At 46.7% G+C, this 18,185-nt stretch overlaps 1 protein-coding gene across 1 annotated transcript in view; it reads left to right on the top strand.

Moving 5' to 3' along the window:
* Positions 1 to 11,873, top strand: part of LOC139048080 (uncharacterized) — a 28,913-nt gene extending 17,040 nt beyond the window's left edge. The window contains exons 8-9 of the mRNA XM_070522498.1: positions 4,938 to 5,237; positions 11,335 to 11,873. Of these exons, the coding sequence (XP_070378599.1) occupies positions 4,938 to 5,237; positions 11,335 to 11,472 (438 nt within the window). The 3' untranslated portion in view covers positions 11,473 to 11,873. The remainder of the gene's footprint in view (positions 1 to 4,937; positions 5,238 to 11,334) is intronic.
* The last annotated feature ends 6,312 nt before the right edge of the window (positions 11,874 to 18,185 follow it).

Here is an 18,185-nt window from a genome sequence, read left to right as displayed (position 1 = left end):
CACTTGCGGCCACCTGCTTGACGTTCTGCGGAGAGAAGCGCGTATTCGCCATGCGCCACACTCTTCTCTGCTGGTCCCAGCGGCTTGAGAACGTAGATTCATCAGAGAAGATGACATATTTCCAATCCTCGACCTTCCAGCTGCGGTGATCGACAGCGAACTTTAGGCGAGCAGTCCTGTTGGCAACTGTGAGAAGGGGCTTATGAGCAGCGATACGACTACGGAGGGCGGCTTCCCTTAGCCTTCGCCGCACCGTGCTGTCGCTTACATGTTCCAGGGCAAGAGTACTGCGCACCTCCTTCGCATTTAGAAATGGCTTCTCGTTGACTGCAGCAACAATTTGTAGGTCTTGATCCGCCGACGTGGCGCGAGGTCGCCTCTCGTGCGGCGCATCCTAAATGCGTCCTTCATCTCGGTACGCCTGCACTATCCTGTTGACTGTGTTCAACCGGCAGCCCGTCAAGGCAGCAATGTTTCGCTGCGAGTAAGCTTTCTTCGACAACTCAACGACTTCTTCCCGCTTATTCAACGGCACTCGAGACATCGCAGGACGCTGAAACGCACTTCTAACCGCAGGCAGTCGTGGTCTCCCTTATAAGCATTTGCCACGAAAAAGAAATTAAAGATGCGCGTCGGCCGTGACGTAGCGTTTTTACTTCTTTTCTTGTTCATCAAAGATTCGAACGTTTCCATGAAAGGTGCGACTGGCCTTACGATAGACCTTTTAAGAAGTCGGCCAGAAAATATTCCCTGTCGCATGCTTGCAAATATCTAAGAGTCGGGTCTGACCGCTCCACATACGCACTCAGACAAAGAAAAAAGGAACAAAAAAGGTTAACAGCGGTATTTTGCGCTGAACTACAGACAGCGCGGTCCACGCTCTGCATGCCATAACCGCCTTATCATCGCTAGCGCCCGGTGACATGCAATCCGGTGCCGTTACGCATCAACGCTAGTGAGGTGGGAGTGCCGACAGTTGGCGGAACCGCGGCGCCCTTTCCACTTTGTTTCCTACAGTGGCCGCAACGCATAGCCCCACGTCGGTTTCGAGGCAATTTCCCACGCGCTCGCGTGTTCCTGCTCATATTGCTCACGATAGTACATCCACGTCTTGGAACCTTCCCATATAGCCATGATGTTCCGACCTGCATTTTAGTGCCAGTGAATGACTGTCTGTTATACGTAACTCAGCAATAGGTTCCACAGAATACTTGCTTGGGTATAATTACCTGATATGCATGCCCATTTCACACAGACCTGTTAATATAAAACCTCATTATATTGACTGGTTTTGACTAGCGGCTTTAAGATATCGACACGGTGCTGACGGCGATCTAAGCCTTTCAGCTCGAAGCCGTAGCTGGTGGCGCTTCAAGAACCACTGACGCAGTGACATTTACAAAATGCATTCTGTTGAGATGGCTTCAATGTTTTGTGGCCTAATTTCATACAGAAATGGCTAACAAACTGCAATTCGCGGCGTCTGTACGCCTATGCAAAGCGGGTACGTGCGAGCCGGCGCGCGTTGTGCGGCGGCTGCCGGACTTGAGGCTGCGCGTGTAGTGCAGGGATGAATCTGACCGGGCGCTGAAGCCGCCACTTTCGAGCAAGCCGTCGAAGTCGTGTTTTGCCTTCCTGTCCACCGACCAAAAATATTCGGCTACGTCAAGGGCGCCGTTCGCTGCTACACGCTCAGCAGCTGCGTGTGATTTGTAAGGATATAGTGGTTGGATGAGAGCGGAATGTAAATACTAGCGTAGCATTCAAGGAGGCTACGATACAAGTTACTCGCCGCGACTGTCAGGGTGCTACTTCAAACGACAACTAAACATTACTCACCGCGATTAGCGTGACTGGCCCTGCTCATCATTGATGATATCTGAAGCTAACTGCTGGTATCTGTCGTGTTATGTCCATCTTCAGGAAAGTCATGGTAACGAAGATTGTTACGATACAGTCTACTAGGCTACTACTACTATAACCATAGCGTAAACACAATGGCAGAAGCGTAACCGTCGCGACAAGTCACAGGGACGGATAGCTCCGACTGTGGAGTACGCCGTCTCTCACTGAGCGCATCAACTGCCAAGCCGCGTCTGCGCCATGCTAGCCGTACTTTTCTCTAGGAAGGGGATAGTTTCGCTCCGCACGGACTTTCGAGGTCGACATTGCCCTGCAGCTTTCTATAATCCCGGCACTCGAAACAATCCACAATGGTGCCGTCACCACGTGTCTCCCATTAGCTTGGTCTCCCGTTGATGTCTAGGCATATCCGTTTGTCCCGTACCCTTGTGCCTTTCATTATACTTTTCGTACTTAGTAGTTTAAATTATCAGTCTACACGTTATCTCCGACAGTGTCTTTTTTCTTCACAGACGCCGACAGCTTTATGTGCTAAGTTTCCATGGGGAAGTCAGTGAAATGCGTTTTTTTTGTTCAAATTTTATTTCTTGATACGTTTACTTGGTACGTTTCTTTTTTACCGCGCCTTTTAGGAAATCTTCAATTGTTGGTCGGCACTTCCGGTCTCTGTAATGTCGTGTGCGCTACACGATGCATCGCGGAGAAGCCGCCGCTGGCGGGCGGAGACGTGGTCGAAGCGTCACGCAAGTGACGCAGCATATACAGCTGTATATCTGATTACACGTTTCACTCATGCGCCTCCTTGCTCTGGCGTCAGGGTTTCTGTTGCGTCTGTGGATTGGGAGACGTAGCTTGCGGCGGTGATGCGCCAAAACTGCACTGCTACGTGGCGATGGCGCCAGTAAATCTATTTTGCTTTCGCTTCGAAGCCGTCGAGGATGGTGCTTCAAAACGACCACAAATGCATACATTTTATATAGCTCAACCTTATCCTCATCCGAATTTCACGCATTAAAACAAGAAAGCCTGCCTGATATTCGCGGCGTCTAGGCCGAGATGCCTGAGTACAGGCTCGTCTCGCTGTGCGTCAGCAGCTGGACGCTGCTTTCGAGTTGAACTATTCTCGTATCGCAGCTCCCCTTCGAGCTAGAGGTTTGACACTGGTGGTCGCTTGTCGTGAAAGGTTTAGACCTCAGGTTACCCTCTTTAGCATTGCTTTCCCTCGCAAAGAAGTTATCATAGTCGATGTTCGGGTCACCAGCAACGGCGACGCAAGGTACACACGCAAGGGGAAACGTTCCTCCCCTTTTGATTGCCGGGAGAGGACGCGACATGTGAAGTGCTTGTGAAGGAGCAACTCTCCGGCCTGAGAAGGAGTAGGTCGGCTGGTTCATCATTTTTCACTCCCTTTATTTAAGAGAGTGGTCAGTACACACAGAGGAATACGGGTAGAAACCACTCCCTGGGGTAGAGGTGGAGAACATAGGACAGAGAGTAAGATTTGCACTGGTACACAATCCCGTCGCACAAACAAGACCGACAACTCCTTTCATGTTGACGAGCGAGACGATCAGGCACGTCGTTTCTCAGGTGCTTGGAATTCGGTCCATTCACTGCCGCACACTACGAACCATAGCAGTGGGTATTACGAGCACGAGAAATCGAAACACAGGCTTAACTAATTAACAGAACTCATTATATAACTACTAAATTTTTACTTTATGGCACGTATTGCAAGTTACGAATTCTAGCCAGGCTGTTTGTAAGACGTATCCACTTGCAATGAATTTCCAGGAGGAGACCAGTTTCTAAAGAATATTTACCAAAGTGAAGGAAGAAATGCATGCACGTTTCATTTAGTTTTATGCTTCAATGCATGAAATAGTGCTTTGTTAAAAAAAGAATAAAGGAAACAGCAGACATTTTTACGGCGACTTTGATGGCGCATATCTCAAAGCTGGCTTCATTATAGAAAATCATCTGTGGATGCGCCTTGAAAACTCACGACAACCATTCGTAAAGTTGACTATGTGCGGCAATTAAATGAGAAGCTTATTATCATTTTTTATAATAATAATTGACCTCTCCTGAAAATACAGCTCAATGACTAGAATTATTATATCTGCAACAGACAATTCAAAATTCTGTAAACTTGAAATTATGAATTTTTACGTGCCAAAAGGACGATTTGATTATGAGGCACGCCCAAGGGGGGAACTCCAGAATCATTTCGACCACCAGAAGTCATTTAACGTACACCTAAATTGAAGTACACGGGTGTTTCACATTTCGTCCCCCATCGAAATTAGGCGCCCGTGGACGGGATTCAATCCCGCAGCCTCGTGCTTGGCAGCCCAATACCATTAGCCCCTATGCAACCACGGTGGGTAACACTAAAAAACTGGCTGTGGCTTAGCTAAGGTTAAGCCCAGGATGCGAAGCATACTAGCCTTTATTTTAACGCGACAGCGTTAAGGAGCTCGTGTCGCAGGAAAGCCGCTGTCGTCGGCGTCGGCTCAGGCGTGCGGCGCTTGCTCAGGCGCACATTTCGTTGTCGCGCCGAACGCTGCGTTGCTCGACGCTCACCGCGTCCGATGCGGGGCGCGTAGTCGCTGCGCCGTAGCAAAGCCACCGAGAAACAGTCTCTGTAGCACGCCACAACCTTCGCCTCTCATTCCAACGAGCAGCTCTGTCTCCAGGAGGCATCTCACCTCGTGAGTGTCTAGCAGAGGTAAGCGCAGCTGCTTATATACCGCCGCGACGCCGCGAGCGACGGCGCGAGTTGGAGCCCCGTTTCTCCTCTGTCGTGACGTCACGGTGTCACGTGGTCAGCCTTGAAGGCGACGCCGCGAGCGACGGCGCGAGTTGGAGCCCCGTTTCTCCTCTGTCGTGATGCCACCGTGTCACGTGGTATTGAAGGTGACACCGCCGCGCCTGAGGAGCCGGGTTGCGCTCTAGTAATATGCTTCGCATAAACATTATCACTCCGTAGAGTACAGTGGACGTCGTAAGACAGATAGTTTGCGTCCCCATTTCTTCTTCCTCGGGGTTTATATTACATGCGATGCTTTCAGGAGGTCGCCGAACGAGCCTCATCGTATCTTCAATTACGGGGTGGCAACTTTAGCGTCATGCTGTCCTCCACTCTTGGCGTCATGGTGTACGTCGGGAAGCCGGGGGCCAAGACACCGACGGCCGCCGACCAAGAGTGCGAGTACTCCTACATGGTGGACAGTGACTTCCCCTGCAGGAGCAACATCTCCACAAGACTTGAGTCCTACAACAGTGCCGAGCAGTACGCCTATGAAGCGTACACCGACGGAAAACGGCGTTTTTTTCTCACCTACGAGACAGTGCAGTCCTTGCAAGACAAGGTGACACGCTCGCAATCGCCTATTTGTACGCTGTGAACGTTGTTTAATACAAATTCTGCCAAGCTGGAGCAATGTTTGAAATAGACTGTCTTTTTTTTTCTCTAGCGGCACAAATCTTTTTTTTGCTTGTCCGTGGTAGGTACCACATACGTAACTCTTACCTAAGTTACTCGACACAGCAGCGATTACTTCTACGAGAAATCAAAACACTTATTTGAATACTTAAAGAAGGGAATTGCGCTAAAAAAAGACACGGACGAGCATCTTGAAGGGGCAGCGAAAAAAGACGACGACAGAAGGCAGGAACACACAGGACAGTGCTGAACTCACAACTAATTTTATTCGAAAGCATAGATACAATTATGTACACAACGCATGGCCACGTGCTCTCACATCTATGGCGTAATTATCAGTGCGCAGGCAAAAACACGAAAAACCATTTGATCTAATGCTACGTTATGAAGTGGCTTAAAAATTCAAATTCACTATCATCATTGTCACTATATCACTATATCACTATCATTATCGCTATTCACTAGCGGAAAGGGATACTTGGCAGCGGATGGTCTCGGGATACTTACCCCCTTATGCAGAGATGCAACTTAAGTCAAAGCACCTGCTTGACTTGGTCCGAGTGACGCCAATCGGGAACACACCGAAGGAAACGCAGGGAGCGTCTTTGGGAACGTTAACGCCAGGCGTCATCTAAATCAAGTCAAGCATGTGCTTCGACTTAAGTTGCATCTCTGCATACGGGGGTTACAAAGGCATTTGCAATCATTGGTGATCACAGATCCGTCTGTGGTAAAAAACTAGGATGATCTGATCAGCTTCCTCATTCAATCTAATCCTGATAATTGTAATATTTTCAGCATAGATGTTCAAGACCTGTACTATAACATTCCACATGACGAACTAATGATAAGCGTTAAACATTCTATCACCGAGGCCAATGATGAGCTTAAATTTTCTAGCAGCTGTGGTGTATCTGTGAGCAGTTTTCTCGAGATTCTCCTTTTTTTATTTACCTTCAACTGTTATTGAATGGAAAGGAAATTTATACCGACAAAAATCTGGCATTTGCATTGGGTCCAAGGTTGCACCGGTACTAACTAACATTTTCCTAGGTAGCATAGACAGAAATAAAGAAAGTAACCGAGATGACCGAACATTAAAGGTGCTAAAATATGTTGATGATTTTCTGATCTATGTGAAGAGTACTAATTTCCAACAAATGGTTCATAATGTACTTCAAGTATTTCACAAATGTGGCTCAGGGTTAGTTTTCACACATGAAGAACGAACTACAATTTTCAGATACTAGGCTCAAGCTAACTGATACGCATGTGTGCTGGATGTATTGCCCAAGGTCAGAAAAACCAGTTTTAAATGATCACTCCGCACATTCCAAGGTGGTAAAAAATGGCATTGCGTTTTCGGTTCTATTTTCAGCGCTCTCTAAATCATGTTTTCACAAGACGTCTAAGAGTTTCTTAACACAACTGGAACGTTTGAGAGCGGCAGCTTCTCGAGAGGATGCTATCCGCATGAGAGTACAGAAGCTTGTCAAACGTGTAAAACTAGGAGCACCCACAAGAATGAATATTCCAGAGCCTGCCGACAAGAAGAAAAAACTGGTTGTAATTCCATATGTACATAAACTATCATATAATCTCAGGAATGTAGCAGGCAGATTTGATATCAAGGTTGTTTTTCCGCCCCTAACAAGTTCATCAAAATTTGTGGTAAGATCGATAGGAAATTGGCCCAGGCTGCCTCCACTCATGCTGGGAAAGGCTGTACTGTTAAGCATACTTCCCCAATTGTGCATTGTAGAATGGGAGTTGTTTACGAACTTCCATTTTCCTGCGGTCACGTATACAACGGTCAAACAGGTCGCTGCCTCAATATTAGATTGTCTGACCATAGGCGCTCACTAACGGGTAATGCCTACTCGCATGTCGCACGACATTGCTCTGCGCATGGGTGCACTCCAATATATAAAGACACCACAATACTTTCCACGCACAAAAAGCAGACTACGAGGGAGATTATTGAGGCCTTCTATATCAGGACAAAAGGGTCGCGTTGTGTAAGTATGCCATCAATAAACCTGCATGATAGTGAATTTGAATTTTTAAGGCGCTTCATAACGCAGCATTAGATCAAATGGTTTTGCGTGTTTTTACCTGCGCACTGATAATTACGCCATAGATGGGAGAGCACGTGGCCATGGGTTGTGTACATAAGTGTATGTATGCTTTGGAATAAAGTTAGTTCTGAGTTCAGCGCTGTGCTGTGTGTTCCTGCCTTCTGTCATCGTCTTTTTACGCTGCCCCCTCAAGATGTTCAACCAGTACCAACTCTCCCAAATGTCGATCCTTCTACACGGACGAGTAAGGACATGGACGTCCTTACTCGTCCGTGTCTTTTTTTAGCTAAATTCCCTTCTTTAAGTATGTACGACCGACTCGCCCAACAACGTGCTCTACTTATTTGAATAACTAACTTAATAACACCATTTATCTTTTTTTAAATATTTACGTTGCTAGTGAGTTCGCAAGGCAAATCCACTTGGAGCAAATTTTGTGCATAACACCAGTTTCGATGGATGCGGCGCCAAACTTGCGGTAAGAAGGCGATCTTGTTTCACTTACTATTTGGAGAAGGCTGTTTTCTGCACTCAAGCACGAAAGTAAATGCAATGTCATTGCATTTATTTGAATACCTTGGAAATTAATCTCTCGCAACTGGTGAGAATTTCTGCCAACTGCGTACGCCTCACTCACCGGCTATAATTCGTATATTGATAAATGTGCCGTAAAGTGTAATTATGTTACGCATTGACTTACGCACTTTGACTTCTCCTAGAAGTAGTGACCGTCTGATTGAGTAAATTACCTGAAGGCCTGCAATTATGCAATCCGCCCCAGGCAAGTAAGAGAATAAACTTTATCTCGGAAGCCAAGCTGTTGATGCCCGAAAGTGGGCGGCCACCCTATTCCAACTTGCCGTGGCCCTGTGCTTGCTCCAGGCATCATTTAAAAATTTGGTGCAGCTGAAAATGCACTTGGTATGTTTCCCTTTCTTTGTGGAAACTATATGGGAAAATGCTATGGTGCTCCATTTCATTAGTGAAACATATTGGGACATTGTGAAGGGTGACGTACAGTGGCAAGAAATTCTATAGACGGATGAGCCGTCGCAATAGGACGTCCGTTCCGCACGTGTTCCACTTAGTAAGCAATATAATTTTGCGAATACCTTCCATTTAGTGGAAGTGGGGGTGTGCCGGCCGTGCCTCTGGGTGTTGCAATGTGATTCGCTTGAGTACAAGTGTCATACACATAGCCTGCACTTACGCTTCACACAAATATACAGTCGCGAGCATGAATTTGAAAACCACAGGGTTATAGTTGTGGTAGAACAGCTATAAGCACTGAAAACAAGTGGTACGACCGAAATGGGTTCGCATGACAATTACAACATACTGCCACAATTCGAAATTGAGTGCCTGTGCTAGAATAATTATTGAATTTTTACTATTGCCGTTGTCTCTAAATCCTTGCTTTTGAAAGCAGATTCGACGTCTACTGTGGAGACCGTTCCAATATTTGTAACAATTGCAGCTTGTATTCTATGCTTATGGTGCAATGCCAGTTGTGCGATAAATGAAAAAGTGTGCTTCAGCACCCTTTGACGCTTCCAACTTCTCGGCTTGTGCGCTTTCTCTGGATAACAGTAGTGGACGAATTTCACGAGGTAATCATGGTGCATTCTGAGGCATTCTACAAGCATCAATTACAGCATGATGCCATGTATTCCGCAGCGTATGGCCACATGGCTGGCGAAACAACGGCCAATCATTCACTTCTTTAACATTTTTAATAAAATTTTGGTGTAACCGTTTCCGAAATCGACGACATCGTCGCTTCGGCCAAATAGCTTAATTGATGAGTGCGGCTACACCGTACGTATTCGGCACATGGTACCAGCTAACGTCAGCCAAACCGTTTCGTGAAAAAAAAAATACTTAAATTTGTCCAGTGTTGCGCGGAGTCGAGCCCACTTCAAATGGATTTTTTGTTAAATCTGGTTTAATTATATATCCACACACTCCACGCGAGCACTTCTCTGCGACAGCACTTGATGGCGCGGCGCATTCATGGGAAGTATGAGAGAACAGTCCGGCAACGTTTCGGTGGTTGCAGTACAGTGTGCCGATGCGCTGCTTGAACACTAATTGTACTAACATCAATATTGATCATGAGATGCGCGGCGCACTCATCCTGTGGAAACGACTAGCGATTAGCGTCCTTTCTCCTGGCCGTGTGTAATCGGTGATTATGTGGAATTAATTCTTGTCAAGGTGAAATCAAGACGGACACAGTGTTGTATGATACAGTCATTTGCAGAATGTTCAATTGCTTGCTATATACATATCACAATGCATTAGTGTACATCTGAATATAAACAGACGACATGTATGTTCTATGCATCCGTACAGTACCAGACAAAATCTCCATTGGTTCGGCACCACCAGTAGACAGCAATAGAATATAGACGAAAATAGAATAACGATGCATGTGTGTGAGGACTAAACTGTCTGATTCCATAGATAAAAGTGTGATCGAGCACACCACCGACCGTTGCTGTGGGCGTGATGTCGAGAGACGCCCACACGGCGCCAAAAGCCTCCCTCGTGTACTCCAGAAATACTGCATGTTTTGGGGCTTCGAGAAGTCGATGTTGAAGCCACTGCAAGCGGTGAACGGCATGCTTCGTTCGCGAGCGTTGTCGTAGCAAGGTATGAAGTCAGTCTTGCTGTAAGCTAGTAGTTGCATTGGCATGAATCGCTGCACCATATCCGCGGTGGCCCCGGGTCTAACGCAGACGGCGGCAACGGTAATTTTTTTAGCATTGTACGTAACTGAACCCATGCAGAGGTGTGCAACGCTGTTCTGCACTAACGTGTCGTAAACGTGAATGGTCAGCGCGAGTGACAAATGTGTGAAACATACGCTAGTAAAGCGCGCCGAAGCCGCACTACCGCTTTCGCTTTTTAACTTGTCAGCAGTAAGCACGTCTTTCGCGTGAGGCATGTACAATGGCATCGCGTGATGCCTTGCTTGCTTGCTTCTTCTTTCGTGGCGCTTACCCACTACGGAGGACTGTCCAAAAAGACGGCGATTATATGGAAGGGAGGAAACGAAAACTGGAAAGACAAAGTAAATCAAGATAAGCTAGGAAAACTAGAAAAAAGTAGGGAACAGACCTCCTTGAAAAATACTGTTCAAGCTAACGATACCGCTTTCAGACACAACCTTGTTCTGGCTCATCTAGTTGCTCATCGCAGCCTCTTGCAGCAATGGCGCATTCGCAGTTGTGTGAAGGTGGGTTCTGAACCCAGTTCCCTCAGCACAACCAGCCCGATGCTCTAGCTATTCGACCATGTAATACACATTGACCCTGGTTGACGGGAAAACAGTTCGAGAGATTGATTGATTGATTGATTGATTGATTGATTGATTGATTGATTGATTGATTGATTGATTGATTGATTGATTGATTGATTGATTGATTGATTGATTGATTCCGGAAAGCAGTGAAGTACCCCAAGAGTGCTAATCGCATTAAAACATGGTGAAAGGTACAATTATACGGCAAACTTTGTTCTGCCTTCAGAGCTCCGGCGATCGAAAAACGTGCGTGTTAAAGTAGTATTTCGCACCGTTTTGTTTTTCGCCGAACAGCTCGGCTAATGTTGGCGACATTCTATAGGTCACTCGGTTGAGTGTGAATAAATCGTGCTTCTTTGTGACGCGGTGTAAATGAAGAAAGTCTTGCTCTTTGAAAACATGGTCCATGTTGGCTAATTTCTATCCCGTAAGTACTACCCTTGGCGCCTCGGTAGCGCACAGATCCTCTCGCAAGCGCTCCAATCACCGTACTAGTGGCCAGCACCTGAACGCCGGTGATTGCGGATACACTGCTCCCTAAGAGAATGCTTTTTTGATACGCACCCAGATCGTACCTATAGCGCTGCTATCTGGTTGGAGCCTTCCATGTAGAATTTCCTTCCCAATTCTGGCCGCAGATGGATACGTACGCGAATGTTTCCACCGGCTGGGCGCTGTTCGAGGCACAGCGTGACGTGTGGAAGGCCTGCAGACAGGACGACTACCTTCGGCTCAGCGCGATACAAGAAAAAGCACGGCGCCTAGGCAAACGGTGACGAAGGAGGCTGGTGTAGGTCAGGAACATTGGAAAGCCATACTTCCTGTCACAACCGGGCGTGATCAGTGTGTGGCGACCTGCTGCTGCCACCTTTTGTGGTTACGATAATTTATATTGCATATGTTTCAGACTTGACGTACCAGTGTAGCTATCTAGGTGCTCCTTGTAAGGTCAATTTGGTTCGAATTTTCACGCGCTTAAGAATCCTCTTGCCTGCCACGACCACGGCATTTTGCAAATGCATTTTGCAAATACTAAGCGTGGCATCGAAGATGTATCATACGTAGTACCAAATATACTTATCCTGTCAGTTAATTGAGCTCGTATATCCTGAATTCTAGGAAGGATGCAGTTGAATGGGCTGCCCCATAATAAGGCCGTGTATTATCACAATGGTGAAATGATAAAAACGTACGCAAATCACGCTGCCCTGTTTCTTGAGTTCAAGTGACTTTGTTGAGGTGTTCATGTTTACAGTTGGGATGACTTGGGCATCCTGTTTACACTGGAGCACCTCATTTTCTTTTTTCTGTGAAATGTTTCTGTTCATATGTTGTGGCCCACTGGATTACCTTTACATCAGGGTTCAAAATCAGTCATAGAATTCTATTCTGGAGATTATAAAGAATGCACTAAAACTCCGCCACGACACGGCGCCGCGGTGCCTCGAAGGAAAATCAGGTAACTTGTGGGGGCTGGAAGTTAACTAAAAATCAGTGAACCCGTTGGCTTTGGCAGTTAACGATAAAAGCACAAATGAGGCAGTGCAGGGTGACATGGTTCGAGCCTATGTTAAAGTCAGGGAAGCGCAGGGCCCAGTTAGTTTCGAAGAAAGACTCGGTAACATGGATCAAAATAAATGGGCGGCTAAAGTGCACCAGTGACTTTGCCTGAAACGCGTGGACACATAATAGAGGGAGAGGTCAACAAAGTTATCAAACAAGTAGAGAGTCATAGCAAGTGTAGACAGACAACCAGGAGTCATAAGAAAGAAATTGAGAGAAACAGTGAATCGGATCCAAAATGTAGACAAGAACACCACGGAGATATACAAGAATGGGAAGAAAGAAATTATACGGGAACATCTGTACAAAAAGGGCAGTGCCTTTATTTGAGGCTAGAGCTGGTTGCTTAAGCGCAAGAAACATGCCGGAGCAAATATTCGCAACGAGATCAGACATGTGTATGCTGCAGCAAAAAATCGGAAGACAGAGTATTGGTGGGCAGGGAAGAAATTGATACCGCCAGATCCGTTACAGGCATAGATTACAGGCATAGACATTTCGAGGGGAAAATAAGATTACGGAGGTTGATGCAAAAAAGTACGTACGGAGCAGGAAACCTGTACTCATGTACGGGGCATCCAGGTACTCTACCCCAGTATTCACGTACGGGGCAGAAACCTGGAGGTTTACGAAAAGGGTTCTGCTTAAATTGACGACGACGCATTGAGTTATGGAAAGAATGGTGGGGTTAACGTTAGGGGCAAGAAATAAGCAGATTGGGTGCGAGAACAAACACGAATTAATGACATCTTAATTGAAATTAAAAAAAAAAGAAACGGGCATGGGCGGGACATGTAATGAGGAGGAAAGAGAACCGATTGTCTTTAAGTGTTACGGACTGCATTTCAAGGGAAGCGAAGCGTAGCAGGGGGCGGAAGGAAGTTTGGTGGGCGGATGAGATTGAGAAGTTTGGAGGGACAACATGGCCACAATTAGTACATGACCGGGGTAGTTCGAGAAGTATGGGAGAGGCATTAGCCCTGCAGTGGGCGTAACCAGGCTGATGATGATGATGCTGATGGTGATTATACAAAAATGCGAGAATGAAAAACATATGCACTATACTTGAATAAATCAAGCAGGCTTGGGGACTATTTGTGACCGCACCGTTTAAACAAATATGCCAATCATCATGATGATCATCACCATGATCATCATCGAAACCGGCGCCGGTCGTCGTATTTGTGGTTGTTGCGCAGCAGAAAACAGCTTGCTTTGCGCGGTGTTGCTAGGCGAATATTTCTTGTGTTATCGCGTTCGGTTTGCACTATTGCTAGAACAACGGTGTTAAATGTTTGGCTGTATGTGTAGTGTGAACGTGCAATAGTGATCTTGGTGGAATATGTTGCAGCTTAGTCTAAATATGTCAGTCTATCTCCGAGTATGCTCTGGATTATGAGGACGCTCTTGCAGTGGTAGGTTTACGGCTGCTGTAATAGACCGAAGAACAAGCACAACGAAGCCAGTGAGTCCGCAGTCTCACTACATAAATTGTCACCAAACTAATAAATTAACAGACGACATTGCAACTCAGCAAGAAAAAGAAGGATTCGGCTGTCCTAACAGAGGACCGCTACTAGGAGTGGGAATAGGGAATAGTGCAGGTAAATAAGCAGCCATAACACTTTAGTACTGTACATATAGTGCTCCTGCCGTGCTTGCTACTGCCGTCACCACCACTGCCGATGACACTCTGCCGCTGCTGCCACCATCGTGTCGAAGAAATTACACACAGGACAGCACTTGTCATGAATCGGTTTACGTGTAGCCCCATTCGTACGGCACCTGCATGTGTGCCGCTTGCGGGCTCTGTTTTCTGCAGAATGACGCAACGAAACAACAAAGGGTGCGTAAATATCCTGACTTTAACAAATACACGCCTTTAAGTACAGAAATGTTCTGACAATGTGGGTCTTCGTGCATGTTATTTCCCGTAGTTCTGCGCGTCTCTTTTGTCACCGTCTTCTCGAGTAAAGCGGGCTGACCCTGAAGATTGGTGGAACAGTAAAGTATGCTTATCTCGCCACTGACGTGACGAAATGTGCACCGATCCTGGAGACAGTGATCCGCGATTCGTGTGGGTCACATGGGTTACGTGGAGCGTGGAGGGGGGGGGGGGGGGGTGCTCCGCGTTTTGTTGATTTGCCGGGCAGGTGCGTAATCGCTATGCTGCAATTTTCATTGCAGAAGACAAATACTGTGATCGCATTTAAATAACCACTTCACAAAAGCTTCACATAGATTACAAGGTGAGCGTCAAATCAATATATTTTTGTCCTTTATTCTTATTACACCAAAATTTTTCTTAATTCGGATGGGCTTTTGCAAAGCAAGGAAAACAATAAAACATTTAGTCTGCCCGTAATATTGCTTTTCCCTAACGTCGTCGCTGCTCTCGTGCTGCCTGTCATTCAGCAGATCTACATATTTTAACGTGTGCTATTCCGCCATTGTGTCTGTCGGTTAGCAACATATCCACTGAACGCTATTTTTATTTCCTAATGTTATACTTCACTGGTTTTAAGAGCTCAGAAAATGGATTTGTTTGAGAGATTCATATCTGAATTTCTAACGTTTCTTCTTTACTGATATTAGCTAACATACTTTAAGTGTAAGTACCACGTATGTAATTAGCCAATTCCCCTTGAAAGTATGTACTATGTTTTAATCTGAGTTGTAAACTAAGAAGAACTTTGAGACATGTGGTGGGCAAATAAAGTTAATATGTGGATCCCACACACTGTGGCAATCGATGTCAGCGAACCTTAAGCTGTTTGTTTTGATTTACGATGATTAGCTTTCGTGTTGGTGGTGAATGTGCAATTTCTCCAGCGCTTAGTCCAATACGAGAACGGTGAGTTGATGTTAAATGTCACCTTGCGCGCATCACTGCTTTTTTGTCTGCGTAGTCCGCAGAGCACATAGGGAGACGTGTTTGCCAGAGGCGCTGCTGCACGTCATTGTTCATAATCTCTGAGAGGGCGGTGCACATCGCATCGTGTCAGAACCGTCAAAATTCAAGTATGGGGAGTATAGGGCTGAAGTTAATTTGGTTAATTATTTGACTGCATGTGTACATTGTACACATACATTCGCAGTCTCCACCACGTTTCGCTGCGTCGTGAAGACGTTCCTCTTCCGCGCGATGCTTCATTCAGGCCTGGGAGTCCTCGACAATGAGTGCACCCTTTGGAGTCAATTTGCTGGCGCGTCTTCACGTGCTCCTTTTGCATACGTGGCCCGCACGCTGTTGAGACGCCAGCTCCAAGCACTCTGCACTCTAAGAAAAGTTTACACCCGTTGGAGTGTATATTTGCCACACAACAATATTTGTCATCTACCCGCCGTGGTTGCTCAGTGGCTATGGTGTTGGGCTGCTGAGCACGAGGTCGCGGGATCGAATCCCGGCTACGGCGGCCGCATTTCGATGGGGGCGAAATGCGAAAACACCCGTGTGCTTAGATTTAGGTGCACGTTAAAGAACCCCAGGTGGTCAAAAATTTCCGGAGTCCTCCACTACGGCGTGCCTCATAATCAGAAAATGGTTTTGGCACATAAAACCCCAAATATTATATTTGTCATCTGTCTCGTCCGCATTTACTTTCTTTACCGCGGCGAGCCCGGTACTTTCCAGTAACGAACGGCATGCGCGTTATCACCATGACATAGCATTTCCGACAGGAAAGTAACGAGCGCAGCGTTTTCAAAAAAGTTAATGTGGGCAAGACAGATGACGATTATTGTTGTGCGGCAAATATGCACCCGAAATGATGCAACTGTTTTTAGAGTGTGGCTATGGACGATTGTATTGTTTACACTATGACAGCCCAGCATGCGACCTCCGTAACGGTTTTGCTGGATCTGTGTGATGAGCAGAACCTTATAGGAATTAACAGAGAGAATAAGTGTCACGGACAGGTAACGCAGCAATGCGCGAACAGGCATTTATGTGCAGACTACGCCTTAGCCTCAGAAATGGTTGATGAACGAATAGACCCAATCATAACAGAGGAACTTGGGAAGAAATAGCGTGGATAGCTATCATACATGTTTTAAAAGCAAAACAAAAACTGGCTGTGGCTTAGCTAAGGTTAAGCCCAGGATGCGAAGCATACTAGCCTTTATTTTAACGCGACAGCGTTAAGGAGCTCGTGTCGCAGAAAAGCCGGTGTCGTCGGCGTCGGCTCAGGCGTGCGGTGCTTGCTCAGGCGCACATTTCGTTGTCGCGCCGAACGCTGCGTTGCTCGACGCTCACCGCGTCCGACGCGGGGCGCATAGTCACTGCGCCGTAGCAAAGCCACCTAGAAACAGTCTCTGTAGCACGCCCCAACCTTAGCTTCTCATTCCAACGAGCAGCTCTGTCTCCAGGAGGCATCTCACCTCGTGAGCGTCTAGCAGAGGCAAGCGCAGCTGCTTATATACCGCCGCGACGTCGCGAGCGACGGCGCGAGTTGGAGCCCCGTTTCTCCTCTATCGTGACGTCATGGTGTCACGTGGTCAGCCTTGAAGGCGACGCCGCGAGCGACGGCGCGAGTTGGAGCCCCGTTTCTCCTCTGTCGTGACGTCACGCTGTCACGTGGTATTTAAGGCAACACCGCCGCGCCTGAGGAGCTGGGTTGAGCTCTAGTAATATGCTTCGCATAAAAATCGACAAACATTTCAACTGATTACGTGTGGGAATGCGTACGCATGACACTCGCATTTGTTGGTAACAACTTTACTGAATTGTCCGGAAGGCGTTTGGCGCTTTGGTCAATCTTTTTAATTTAGCGCATTCCTTGTTCGCGCAAGATCTCACCCGCGTTTTAACTGCGTCTCGGTAAGGGAAATGAAAACGCGCCAAGCGTCTCAACGCGCACGCTTGCCCGCGAGGAGTTCATAACTTGTAGGACCGCTCGGCGGCATTGAATTGGACATTATTGCTCTTTATTTTATACACTCAATAGGTGGCGCCACTTGCTACCCATTGGCTGCGCCGTCATGCGCCCAATGACGCACGCTCTATGCCACAGGTTTAGTCAACCAGAACCATGGAGCCGCTCTGGCGCCGAGGAAGTGGGTGTGTCTCGAATCTCGAAGTCCCAGCTTCGATTCCCACCAAGACCAAAATTTATCCAATATTCTTTTCAAAAACGTTAATTTACTTTGTTTACAGTAACATCCACCAGAAATGTGACGTCAATTTGAGCCGCCTTCGGTGTGATTGCGCTCTTTGCCATCGCCCATTTTCGGTACCATCATTCGGTCACGCCACGGACTACAAACCCGGATTTTTGCGTAATTGGGCGCATGATAGTTTCGCATTAAGCCAATAACATCAGAATTTCTAAAAATGAATGAAGCGCAAATAGCAGATCGCAAAAACACATAGGCGAGGTAACTGAGGCTTTTCCTACAGCAGTCTGGGGATATCAGGAACAGGTAGGCGTTATGCATTAGGAGATAGAAAAATGAGCGTTGAATAACCATTGATATATTGTTGGGCAATTGTTAAAACAATGGATTTCAACAAATTTTTAAGAGCGATTGAGTTCACTCAACCTTTGCACAACAATATTACCGTTGAGTGTTCTCAATAAACAATTTATTGGGTAATTTGGTTTGATTTTTCTAGTTGATTTTTGTTGTGCAGCAGTTGAGTTCAGTATACAATAATTAGCACTCGCATATGAACATACTCCAAAAATTTATTTCGAAGCGTTCCAACCTCAATCCTGTCACTTTGCGGCAGGTAGGTTCTTTCGCCTCGCTTTCATAAAAGATGATGTTGTGTGACCGATGGGGTGGAATCGAACGTCGGCCGTCGAGCCCGGTACTCTAACCAATAGGCCACGAGCGCGAGCATTCACCTCTCATCCGAAAGCCAGTAAACTCTGAAATGCTTGGCGCGTGCGCCGCGTGCCACTTCCTCGTGCTGTCGCTACAG

The sequence above is a fragment of the Dermacentor albipictus genome, chromosome 7, assembly GCF_038994185.2.
Source record: "Dermacentor albipictus isolate Rhodes 1998 colony chromosome 7, USDA_Dalb.pri_finalv2, whole genome shotgun sequence".
Classification (NCBI taxonomy): Eukaryota; Metazoa; Arthropoda; class Arachnida; order Ixodida; family Ixodidae; genus Dermacentor; species Dermacentor albipictus.
The sequence above is the reverse complement of the archived record's forward strand: the minus strand, read 5'-3'. Positions and strand labels throughout refer to the sequence as shown.